The sequence below is a fragment of the Dermacentor variabilis genome, chromosome 4 (genome assembly GCF_050947875.1).
Source record: "Dermacentor variabilis isolate Ectoservices chromosome 4, ASM5094787v1, whole genome shotgun sequence".
Taxonomy (NCBI): Eukaryota; Metazoa; Arthropoda; class Arachnida; order Ixodida; family Ixodidae; genus Dermacentor; species Dermacentor variabilis.
In genome coordinates this window covers 96,812,487-96,825,148 of record NC_134571.1, presented here as the reverse complement: position 1 = coordinate 96,825,148, position 12,662 = coordinate 96,812,487, and the positions used below count along the sequence as shown (strand labels likewise).

The window sequence follows — 12,662 nt, the reverse complement described above, 5'->3', positions numbered from 1 at the left end:
TTTTGCGTTTTATATGTATGTGAATAGGCGGCTTCGGAGTTGGGCCCGAGCTAAAGCTTCCTCCTAATGTAAGAACCAATTTGTAAATACGGCGCTTATTTTCTATAACTGGTGTGATCGAAGAAATCTCTTCACACCCGAAACGCCTGCAAGCGCGCTGCCTGCATTGAGAACAGGCGCATCATTCTGCCGTGCACGTTCGCTGTTATTCCAGCAACATCGGGAGCTCAGCTTTTATTATGGACGGTAAAAATACGCGGCCCACGGCTCCGGGTGCAAGAGCGGCTGCGGGGCCACACCACGGCGTTGCTATCTCCATCGGGCTAGAGTTACTGTATATGCTACCGTAGGTAGCATATGTGCTACCTGCGGTAGCACATACAGTAATTCTACATCGGGCTAAAGCCCCTCATTGAGCGGCTTTACATCGGGCGCCTGCTTTGAGGGTACGCCGAGTGACGACAAACTTCGCCCTCACTCTCGTGCGGCCAAGTCATCCGCTTGACAAACTTCAAGCGTGGCGCTCAGCTGTTTCACTCCTGTTGGTCAGTGCACTGGAGGGCGCTTCCATTTTGCTTCGTTTGCCGCGCTGCCGTAGTTCTTGGCACGGCGGCGGCGGACGGCTTCCCGGCACGGCTGGCAGGTTCGGACGGCTTCTGCAATGTGACCCCAGTAACACTTTCGGCTTAAACGAGAATGTAACATTAGTCAGCACGGGCGTGGACACCAACAAAGTGGTGGTTCGTTTACTTGCTACTCCTATATGCACCAATGCCTTGCCATGCCGTTTTTCGTTTAGAGCCTGCATGCACTTGCGCCGTCCGTTCAAACGCTAGGCACGGAAGCGCCGCACACACGGGCGCGAGGCGCACGTAAACATGAAGCGTGAAACCAAATCGGACATACGTTCTGCGTGCGCGCTTAGCCGAACGGCCGAAGGGGCGCCTGCCGGAGCTGCATGGTGCAGGCAGGAAGGCAAGCGCGCACTGACGAACGCTCTCTCCGACTGACCGTCAGCTACGAAACAGCCGAATGCCGCACTTGAAATTTATCAAGCGCGTGACTTGGCCGCACGAGCGCGAGGGCCATGGTGAGGGTGAAGTTTGTCGTCACTCGGTGCACCCTCAAAGCAGACGCCCGATGGAGATAGCAGCGCCGCGGTGTTGGCCCGCAGCCGCTCCTGCGCCCGGAGCCGTGGGCTGCATATTTTTGATCGCGATTGCGCACCTATAGCCATAGAGAAAGAAATTCTATAGCAGCGGTAAGTTATGACGACGGCTGCACCTGCCGCTCGTTTCAGGAGCGGCCTCAAGGCATTTGTTGATTTGCGAGGTTTTGCATACTGCGCATCGTCTGCTCCGCAAGTAATTTTCAGGCGTACCTTTCCTTTGGTTCTCATTAGTTCGGGTAACCAGCGGAGCCAGCGCACGCCTTATTAGAATCCAAGGACCGGTAAGCAAACACTGAATACCACATATTTGCCTGTCTTAGCAGTCGATTCAGAATAGGAATTCATCATCCTGATAGCGCGCAGTGAATGAATTAAGCGTGAATGTTCTTTTCATGGAACAGGAGAAAAAGAACAAGTCGTGACTGCAGGCATTTCTGTTATAATCAAGGCACCTTTCTCGACTCATCGTGCACTCACTCTACCGGAACACAGGAGACTACTGTGAGACACAATGGCGCCAAACAGTATGCCCGAAGAACTAGGAAAAATATTCAGGTATGTAAAACCACAGTTTACGGTAAGTGACGTCCAAGAGACAACAACGTTTCAGCACTAATTCGTGTCAACGTTCTTCTTCTTCTTCTTCTTCTTCTTCATCATCATCATCATCATCATCATCATCATCATCATCATCATCATCATCATCATTGTATTGTTACGTCCAATGCAGGACGAAGATCTCTCCCGCGATCTCCAATTATCCCTACCTTGCTTTAGCTGACTCCAACTTGCGCCTGCAAATTTCCTCATTTCATCGCCCCGCCCAATTTCCTGCCGTTCTCGACTGCGCTTCCCTTCCCTTGGCACCCATTCTTTAACTCTAATGACCCACCAGTTATCTACTGTATACGCATTGCATGGCCTGCCCAGCTCAATGTTTTTTTCTGTTAATGTCAACTAGAATATCGTCTACCCCCCCTTTGGTCTCTTATCCACACCGCTCTCTTCCTATCTCTTAACGTTACGCGTTTTTTTTTCTTTCGGGCTACTGTTTACCGTCAATTCTGCCAAAGTGCTAGTTTTACGTACGCTACGACTTATCCGCAGTTAACAGCTGACTGGTGCAGGAACGGTTAGTTTAGAAACGGTAACACTTTGCTTAAAGCGTTTTACCTTCGACTCTCGATAAATCTCCTGCGTCACACGGCCATTTACAGCGACACGCGTTTACAGAAACACTAAAAACGTCGACGAACGCGCCAGGGAAACAAAGCGCAGCGTTTGCGGCTTAAAATAACAGACGCTATGAGAATCTCTCGTATATAACGGGAAAGGATTTTAGAGATTCTCGCGCATGACATTCACTTGCCGCGTTCGAATTGAAAATATTAATTAGATTGTGGGGTCTTACGCGCCAAAACCACCATCTGATTATGAGGCACGCCGTAGTGGGGGACTCCGGAATTTAGGACCAGCTGGGGCTGTGTAACGTGCACCAAAATCTAAGCAAACGGGTGTTTTTGCATTTCGCTCCCATCGACATGCGGCCGCCGTGGCCGGTATAATTGAGATTTTCAATCTTAAGTATACATACCAATTGTGGATTAGGTTCCAACACCGCGGGCTGCACTGGGGCGCCACTACCGGGTAAAGTTGTGTCGGAGGACAGTAGGCGTGACAATAAACCACTCTCCGAGAGCGTCCAGAATACGTACGTAGCTGTTCGTGAGGTAACTGTTATTTGAATGTATGACACATGGGAAAATGTTTGGCCCCATTTGTCGTTCTTGCAACGTATATCCCAGTTTCATATACCGGACCGTATATATGCACCTATTCACGGCATATTTTACTTATACAAACGGTCGACACCAGAGTGCGCCGAATGCCGACCGTGCCATCCAGGGAAACATAGCGTGGTAAATACTGCTCAACCCATGGCCTCATCCCCATGGCCAAGCTTCTCGCCGTCATACCAAACTTATCCTCGCCACTCTACGCAGAGGACATCACCCTCTGGACAGTCAGGGGAAACCAAGGTGATGTCGAGAGCACGCTACAGACGGGAGCGAATATAGTGACCGGATACGCCAGGAGAGTCGGACTAACATGCTCGCCGCAAATATCCGAACTCATAGTTATCCGACACAGACCAGATGTTAGGGTTGATGGTACAAAAGCTCCGAAGTACAAACCTTGAGAATCCTGGGAATCCTTGAGAATCCTGGGAACACAACTACGCTAAACAAACTAGTCGCATGCGTTGGACAAACCAACAGGCTCATAAGACAAACAGCTAACAAACACCAAGGAATGGAAGAAACAGATTTGAGGAGGCTAGTGCAGGCTTTTGTGCTCAGCCGTATAGTATATTCTCTCCCCTATCTCAAACTTCAGACAACGGAAAAGAACAAGGTTGAATGCCTCCTAAGACAATCATGCAAGGCAGCCCTTCATTCCCCTAAGTATATATCAACAGAAAGGCTGCTAATGTTAGGCATATACAACACGCTTCCCGAGCTAGTCGAGGGGCACAGAATCTCACAGTACGACAGGCTAACAAGAACACCCACCGGAAGACACATTCTAAAGACCTTGGATATCAGGAAAGAATGCATACGGACGGATACCGTGCAAATGCCTAGAGACATATACAAGTATCTGAGAATAGATCCAATCCCGCAAAACATGCATCCCTAACACCACACAGAAAGGAGGAAGGCGAGAGCCAAAGCCTCCACAGGCAGTATTCAAACCATAAGGAGCCACTCTGTACGGACGTTGCGGAGCTCCGTGATTACGACGCCTTTTCGATAGGCATCGTGGGCACTGACCTAAAACCAATATCCGCCGCCTCTGTGCGGAACAAAAAGCCACACGAGGCGGAGGAAGCGGCCATCGCCCTAGCCATCATAAGCACTGAAGCCAACACGATTTTTAGCGACTCGAAGACAGCCGTTCGAAACCTTGCAAAAGGGAGGGTCCACAAACCCGCCAAACAAATCCTAAAACGGGAAAATTTCAACGCCAGACCCATTAGAATCATACGGGTTCCGGCCCACGCGGCGCATCCTGGGAACGAGGCGGCCCACAACTTAGCCCGAGGTTTCGTCAACCGTGCAGTGGGCGAGCCGGTCCTGAGGTCGGCCAGAGACCCCTTGACCATCTACCACGAGGTAACATTATATTATAGAAACAACAGAAGGACGCTCCCGCTGCCGGACAAAAGCCTTAATAAACATCTACAAAGGCACGGCGGCAGCTACAAACTAACAGCTTCCCCGACCCCTATATATACTGCAAGGCTTACCCATGAGTCTACACCCCCGAATGTAAGTTCTGCGGGGTCACAGAGGCAGATTTAAAACATCATATTTGAATGCGACAGTCTAAAACCGAAAAGAGAATGGCAACTCCCTAACGAGCAAGAGTGGGAGGATGCGGTGTCCAGCTCGGACCCGGTGGTTCAACTGCAGGCCGTCAGCTGGGCTTTGGAAGTCGCCGACAGACAGGGCCCCACGACCATAACAGGTGGCACTAGAAGAACTGATCGGACGGCCACCTCACGCACCCTGGAAGGCCACTAAAGTCAACCAAATCCTTTCTGTTGACGACATAAGGTATTACCAGCCCTCAGTGCGGAGAACGCTTGAGGCAAACGCTGGAGAGCCGATGACCTGTGAAGGCGTTTGTGTACCTTTAATGCTGCAGTGCTATAGCGATAGTGCCAGTGATAGTCAGTGGAGAACCTGACGTTGCTTGGCAGTAAACATAGACGTCGAACTAGATTCTGAGGTTAAAGGCACGTAGGCGACAACACGCACAAGAAAGTGACACATACACAAGGCGCCACTTCCAACCAAACGGCTGGCGGTACATGAAAGTGACGCCTTTCAGCTCAGAATATGCTAAACCGACACGGCCAATTTTCCATCCTACGCTGAAGTACCGTACTGGCTTTTAAGAAACCTTGGAACAGGAACTAACAGTTAAGAGTAGTTACTGGAAATGTATGTTTTTCGGGAGCTAAACGGAAGGAACTCGACCACAGAGTACTCAAGTAACCTTAAAACCGGAAGTAAAAAAATATAACAGCAGTTACTGGAGTACTAAGTATGTAAGAAAAACGGATGTTTTTCGGGAGCTAGATGGATGGAGCTCCGCAGGCAAGCGCTGAAATCTAATAAGTCTTGGGATTCGAAATCCATCGCGGGACAATTGCCTTGGTATACACAAGTGATTGAGGCTAGATGAGTGGGGGTATGATGTACGGGGGTCTTGTGGCACAAGGGCCAACGATCGCCAATAAGCGCCAGAGCATCTCATTTCAAGGCCAAAGAACATCTCCTTTGAAAAGGGGCGGTGACAAATAGTAACCTATATAGCCTGCTTGAGCTAATCCGGTTTTACTACGTCTATTGCAGTCTAGCATTTCGCATATCTCTCCTTTATGTTCTCTCTCTTTCTCTATCCAATGAAACCTTTATCTCTGTTACATTGTACAGTAACGCATGCCAGTTACTTACACCTTACGACTGCTCAATAGGTACTGTGAACGCGTTTTCTTTTTTCTTTATGTTCTTTACGCCAGTCGCGATGTAATCAGTGGTGTTGCCGTGATTGTCACAGTGGCGAAAACTGAGGTCATGGCGCACTCGATACCTGCGTCATTCCACGGGCACAATTATGTCGAAAACTCTTGACCTTTTAAACTCGTATGAAGGGAGAGTAGGAGAAGTTCGTAGACATTTCCCATGGTGCCGTTTCATTAAGCATTTGAGCTTTTCGCGCACAGTAAGCGCGGAAAGTGTCTTCGGCACTACTGCTTTGCAAACTGCATGTTGGTCGCGGCACCGTACTTTGGGTAGCGCAGTAAGATAGGTTTTGTACCAGCAGCGCGAGATTACCGCAGTTCCTGAGATCCAACTGGCTTTTTTTTCACCCGCATGTATAGGTCTTTTCAGTGAGATGGGAGAGGCACACTATATAAACGCTGAACGAGCACGAAAGGTCGTCGTTATGGTGCCCTATCAAAACGAGGTAACTCTAATTCGGCCTATTTTCCAACTCCAGTAACATCCTCTTTCTTTCTTGTTAGTTTCAGACAGTAAGATTTTAATGCTTATCTCTACTGTAGTGTAATAAACCCCTGTCTTTGTGCCCGTGTTACTTTTCTTTTTCAGTGTGATAGACGAGAACAGAGACGCCATGCTACAATCGCTCAAGGAACTCGTGGCCATTCCCAGCGTGTCGGCAGACAGTGCTCACCGGGATGATATTGTGAAAGCCATGCACATGGTCAAAAAGGCAAGCGTTTAATGTATGGCATAGAGAAAAAATTGTCACACGGTGACTTAACGTGTGGCAGGATTCATGTATAGGTAATGTGTAGGTGAGAAAAAAGCATATATAGAGGAACACTATATTGGTAGTTCCAACTAGGGAATATACGTGCGAGCTTCTTAGTTCCAAATAATATTCAGCCAATGGCGTAGCCAGGGGATGGCACACCGACCGCACATGTGCCCTCACAAAATTTTCCCTGTTAGTATATATGCCGCTTGTGCAGCGTCCCCCTCCCTACCTCCCCTTTCTATCCCCGTGGTCGCATGCTCTCAAGAAAGAAAGAAAGAAAGAAAGAAAGAAAGAAAGAAAGAAAGAAAGAAAGAAAGAAAGAAAGAAAGAAAGAAAGAAAGAAAGAAAGAAAGAAAGAAAGAAAGAGTTTCTGCCTACTTCACTGTATCCAGCTCCCTCTGAACACTATTTGAATACCGCGACAGATGCTGCTTGAGCAATATCTCATCCGCCTCAGCCTCTGAGTGTACCTCACTCGGATGAATGCGTCTAATTAAATATTTTCGATTTCGTAAAGCAATATCGCATGCTTATATTGGCTCCCATAGGAATGCAACTATGCTTGCGAAAATTTTCGGCACGATAGCTTTCTTTCCTTTGCTGTTGGAGTTACCTCCTAAATTAATTTATCTCCTTCGTAAAGTGTTACAACGAGCCCTGTGGTGGTAATTTAAGTTCTTGCGCCTCCCCTAGTTTTCTCAAACACTTGAATTTTAATCCGCTGCTGTGCGCTGAATGCCGTATTGATGCAAATGTTTCATTACTATGCAATTTTTAGCTCTTATGGGGTTATTGTTTTTTGTCTCTCCGCGATCTGTTCCGCGTGCTGCAACTGTAGTGCGACTTTTACACTTTTATTGTGACACCCTCAATTGTCCTACATCATTGTAATTAGTACAGTGTGTCCTATGTTCTGCAACGCACCCGCGATACTTCTTTGGAGCGTTGTTCAAAACCAACTCATGCTCACTCCACAAAAACAACTGCCTCAAACTTCCAGGTGGCTATTACTTGCCGCAAGCAAAACTTGATCAATTTCCACAGTATCCCCAGTAAGTGAATTTATCTATAAGGTTACCTGAACGGCTTCCATATTCTTGTAAACTTTCGTCCCATTCCCACAATTATAGTTCTTTCCCAGTGTGCGCAGACGCTTTCTTACGCAGACAAAGGGCTGATTCTAGCACTATTAAAGGGCCCCTCATCAGTTCAGAGCACTGTAAATAGACAAGCGTGGTGCATAGGTCAAGCGGTGGCAATCGTATTTGCTATGCGTTACATTAATGTACGTGGCGGAAAGAGCCGACGTTCAAACAAAAGCCTGCGACCACTCGACCAGCCACTCGACCAGCCGTCGAGTTGACGTCGCACATAGCGATTCCATGTCACACGCATGACACCTACAGCGCACAAATAGGCCGCAGCAGGGCGAGTAACATAGGGGATTCCTGCGAAGCCCAAAAACGCGCATAACCGCCGTTGGAACGCTCCCTTGGCGCAGCTTCATATCTCCTAGCGTATATACTGTCAAACGTTTCCGACGGGACTTATTGAGGGGCCCTTTTGCAGCTGCACCTTAAATTACATATCGCTTTCAAAAACAGTGTAAATTTTGCCCTTCGTCATGTTTTCCTATGTAACGAAACCTTTCTCGCGCGCCGTCACCAGATGATGGAGGCCGAAGGCGTGCGCGTGGACATGCAGCCCCTGGGCGACCAGACCCTTCCCGACGGCACGACGCTGCCTTTTCCTCCGTTGTTGCTGGGCAGCCTCGGGGATGACGCCAACAAGAAGACGGTGTGCATGTACGCCCACCTGGACGTGCAGCCCGCGTCAATGGTTCGTCGTGTTCGCTTGGATCGGTTGTGTCCACGTTGAGTGCTGCTTGTAATCAGGCGTGGCATCACGTGGTACGAAGTCAGAGAGGGAGAGAGAGAGAAAGGAAAACTGGCTGAAAGCGGCCCTTCTTTTTTGAAGAGAAGGTCTTGGCGGAGTTCAGATCAATTTGGGGTTTGTGACATCGGGGTATCTAACCTCATTCACATAGTAAATTAGGCAATTTTGGACATTGTAGTACACGTAGTACCAAGGAAAAGGCTTGAGGATTAAGCTTGGAACAAAGAACAATAAAGCACCAAGCTGCGGTAGAGCTATGTACGGAACAGTAATGATACATAATCAGAAAAATAAAACAAGGACGAAATGAGACCCAGATACGCTCGTTCAAACTGAGCGCGCCTAAAACCGGAACCGCAAGCACGGATTTACTCACCGAAATATGTGGGCCTATCCAGGAGATAAGTGCAGTCTAGAAATGTGAACCGATCCCGAAGATGGTGCTGTGTAAAAAGAAAGAGAATAAAGTAAGGGCTCTATGTAAGAGTAAGAGTACTAAAGCAGGGAGAGGGGGCGCAGCTGAAGTTAAGGCGACTCAGCAGCGGTTGATATCGAATAAAGGCAAGGTCTTCTGGGGGAGCGCACTTTACTAACGAATATCGAACAAGGAAAAAACATAGAACATTGTACATGGTGCACATGGTACACTAATGCGGCTTGGAAGACCTTGTCTTACTCCGATGTCGACCACTGTTGACTCGTCTTCTTCTATGTATAAACAACATATAAGCGATAATTTTTTTTGTATTGGTTGTTGGACGTCAGCCAACACCACTGTCAAGCTGGCCGCTTTGCTAGTTGAAGAATGAATTCGCATTTGAATAGATGATTTGAAGGTGTATCTGTAGAAAAGAAAGTGTTAGGTACGGAATAGTGCACCGTGTGCAATGAATGTGTTTTGCTAATGTGTCAAATAGTTTGCAAAATTTATGCGTAATTTGCAAAAACCACAAAATTTGGGCACCAAATTCGAGGTTTACAAGAAAATCAGAAAGGAAGCAGGAGACGGCGGAACCGGTGATGCAAAGGCAAATAATAGGTGTCATGTGAAAAGTGCGGGGCAAGGGACGAAAATAAGTGAACGATACAAAAACCAAAATTAGTGCGCCTTATCAATAGACGCGATGCGCCGGACCGAGAACCGTTGATTCGTAGTAAAGTAATAGAGTAGATATCGAGAAAAAAGAAACCACAACTGTTAAAATAGCCGGTATATATGACAGGTGCTGTCGGCATATGCAGGATACAGGAAATCTTTGGGAACGTCCTTTGCATTTAAAACGAGATGATCGAGTTTGTAAGAATTTAAGGCATGAAAGGTTAGGCGTTGAAGGAGACGGAGACGAAAGGAAGAAGAGTTGAGCTGCACTTTTCTTTACCTTTGCTGCCTCATCTTCCACGCTTGACCTTCCAAGACTCAAGTCATGAATCCATGTTTCTGCAGTATACTACACAATTGCAATGCCGTGGGAACGACGGTGCTCGTGTCGTGTAAACGTCCCTAATTTATCTTTTAAGGTAGCACATTCTTAACTATTATACAATGCAGCAGTGTTATTTAGGGCGACGTGCCGATCGATAAAATGCAGCTAAGCATATATTTGCAGTTCTTCCAGGCTCTAGAGGTAATGGTGCGCTCTAAACAAATACGATGGAACACTTGCACTTGCTCGTTGTATTGTAGTACACTGTGAGCATGGCCGAATAGGGATATAGTCACAAGAGTCGTGCGAATTCGTCTATGTATTTTGTACCGAGAGAGAGAGAGAAAAAAAAGCAAAAGAAAGACAGGAAGGTTAACCAGATGTCTCCCGTTGACTACCCTGTACCGGGGAAGGGAGAAGGGGACGCGATTGACGAGATGAAAAGAGAAAAAGAAATAAGAACAATACAGAACTGTCCCCGTAGGTGCTGTCACACAATCTGTGAAGGCGCCTCATAGTTATACACAGTGTCAATGTTCCACTAATATAATGCATGCGACGTCACGTAATGCACCGCCACGACTTATCACACAGTACCTTGTCATTCAAGTAATACAGCAGCGCCTTCATAGTGGCTCGCGATGATGATCGTGTTGACCGGTTTCCAAAAATTTTACTCATCGAGAACGGAAGCTTGTCCATTTGGTCCTGCGGGGCTCAGAAGGTTCCTTCTTTGCGGGTTGAAACGAGGGCACTCGCAAAGAAGGTGCGCGATCGCTTCGCTGCACTCGCACAAGTCACAAAATGGGCTATTGGACATTCCGATCGTAAAGGAGTGCGCATTTCAGAATGCTACTCCAACCCATAGACGGCCCTCTGTGGGACAGCCTGCACGCTGTAGTATACACATCATCGGACGTTCTTACAAGACAGTAATCTCTTCGTTTCCGCTCGGTGCACAGTCGGACGGCTGGGTGAGCGAACCATTCGTGCTTCAAGAGCGCGAAGGCAAGCTGTACGGCCGTGGTAGCTCCGACGACAAGGGACCGGCGCTCGCCATGGTTTGGGCGCTGCACGCTTACAACAAGGCCGGAGTGCCTCTGCCGGTCAACCTCAAGGTACGCTCAATAAGACTCGCTGGGGGGAATGACGGTTCGTTGTGCTTAAGGAAAGACGCAGTGCAACACGCACTAGGGCAGGCAGAGGAACAGACACGAACTGGCGCTGACTTAATTGCTCCCGTCACTGCGTTTGCTCCTTCGTTCGTCCTTGTCTATACCGGGTGTTCAAAATTAAGTTTTATGGTTTTCTTAATGTTAGGCACTGGCACGCACGCGACGACCACCTGTGCAAATAATTTATGTGGTCAGAGGAACACAAAGCGAGATGATAATTATCGCTGTCAGCAGCCCAATTAACTAAAATTGAATAAATAACTTTTTGTTGACTGCAGTAAGCGGGTATGTTCGCATTAAGATGTTAGAAGCAGTCATGTTTCTATACAGTGTCACTTGCAAGAGTTGTTCTAGCGTGTCTGTGCTCCGAGATATCCGACTCCACATTTTAATTGCCGTTCGCATGATTACGCATGCAAGAGAGTGAGGATCGGCGCAAACCTCCCCCCTGATGTGGCGCGGCTGTTGCGTGCAGCGTTGTTTGACAACAGAGCAGAGGCATAGGCAAAGATGATTACTTTCCCCGTTCCCCTATCGGCTGCTTACTTGCAGCACGAGGTCGCTAGTTCGATTTCCAGTCATGGTGGCCGCTTCGCGATAAGGAGAAAAGAAAAAAAAACTGCCTATGTTTTTAAGAGGAAGCGTTAGCGTGAAGTCAGCTTGAATTTAGCTATGTAAATACACGTGCACTACAGAAAGGCTCTCTTACGGCAACCGTTTAACCAAACTTTGAATGGAAATTGTTGCATTTGTGCATCTAAACAAAACTACATTTTACCTATTGTTAAGTGCAGAGCTTGGATTAAGAGTGTCGACTTTGCTAGGACATTAAATTTTCGAAAATTATTTTGGTATTGTCGCTTGAGTAACAAATTTTGAACATTGGGATAGTTGGCTCTGACGAAGCTTATATTCTCATGTTTCTACACCCAAATAAAAACAAATTAATAAACAATATAAAGGCTGACACACAAGCTGCATTTATTAATGCGTATGATGCGACCCAATATACAATATTCATCCGTAGCTTACTTGAACTCATTACACATTATTTACGGGGGTTTCGCGAAGGTACTTTCCAAATATTGTTATTAATATTTAAGAGCGAGACATAGCATATTAGATTTATCCGCTATAGAAGTTCCGATACATATAATTTACAGAAGTGCCGTCTTTTTCATTGTTGACTTATCGAACTGTTTACGTTACGCTCCTGAGCCTGTATTCATTAAAAAGAATCTTACGCCACATTTGTTCTTAAGATAAATATTCGCCCAATCCTGGTACTGGACATATCATTAGTGAAAACGGCTGGACAGTGGCAAAGAGCACTTACGAACGAAAAGCTCTGTAAATTCGGCCCCCCAATTTTTTTCATTTTCAGCAGCTTTTGTGTAAAAGTGCTGCCATAATTTAAAGAAAATCTTCTACCTATAGTTCGTGACAACCTAAGGACTACAACCAAGCTCCACCCAGAAAAACTTAGTGCACTTCACCTTTACCTCTGAAAGAGAGCCGAGCATGGCGGAGTTCGCTCACAGCTTAACGACTTCGTTCTGCCAATGCATATCCTGCTCTAATTGTACTATAAGAAGCTGGTTGTCTCAAGCTAAAATGTTAGCCATGACTGAGAGTTATATC

At 47.0% G+C, this 12,662-nt stretch overlaps 1 protein-coding gene across 2 annotated transcripts in view; it reads left to right on the top strand.

Moving 5' to 3' along the window:
* Positions 1 to 1,227: 1,227 nt before the first annotated feature.
* LOC142577859 (cytosolic non-specific dipeptidase-like) overlaps positions 1,228 to 12,662 on the top strand; it is a 32,650-nt gene continuing 21,215 nt past the window's right edge. Inside the window, exons 1-5 of one of the 2 annotated variants that reach the window (XM_075687294.1) lie at positions 1,228 to 1,452; positions 1,620 to 1,726; positions 6,355 to 6,478; positions 8,195 to 8,365; positions 10,809 to 10,964. In XM_075687294.1, the coding sequence (XP_075543409.1) occupies positions 1,683 to 1,726; positions 6,355 to 6,478; positions 8,195 to 8,365; positions 10,809 to 10,964 (495 nt within the window). In that variant the 5' untranslated portion in view covers positions 1,228 to 1,452; positions 1,620 to 1,682. Of the gene's footprint in view, positions 1,453 to 1,572; positions 1,727 to 6,354; positions 6,479 to 8,194; positions 8,366 to 10,808; positions 10,965 to 12,662 lie in introns of both variants that reach the window. The other variant, XM_075687293.1, reaches the window with a different exon arrangement.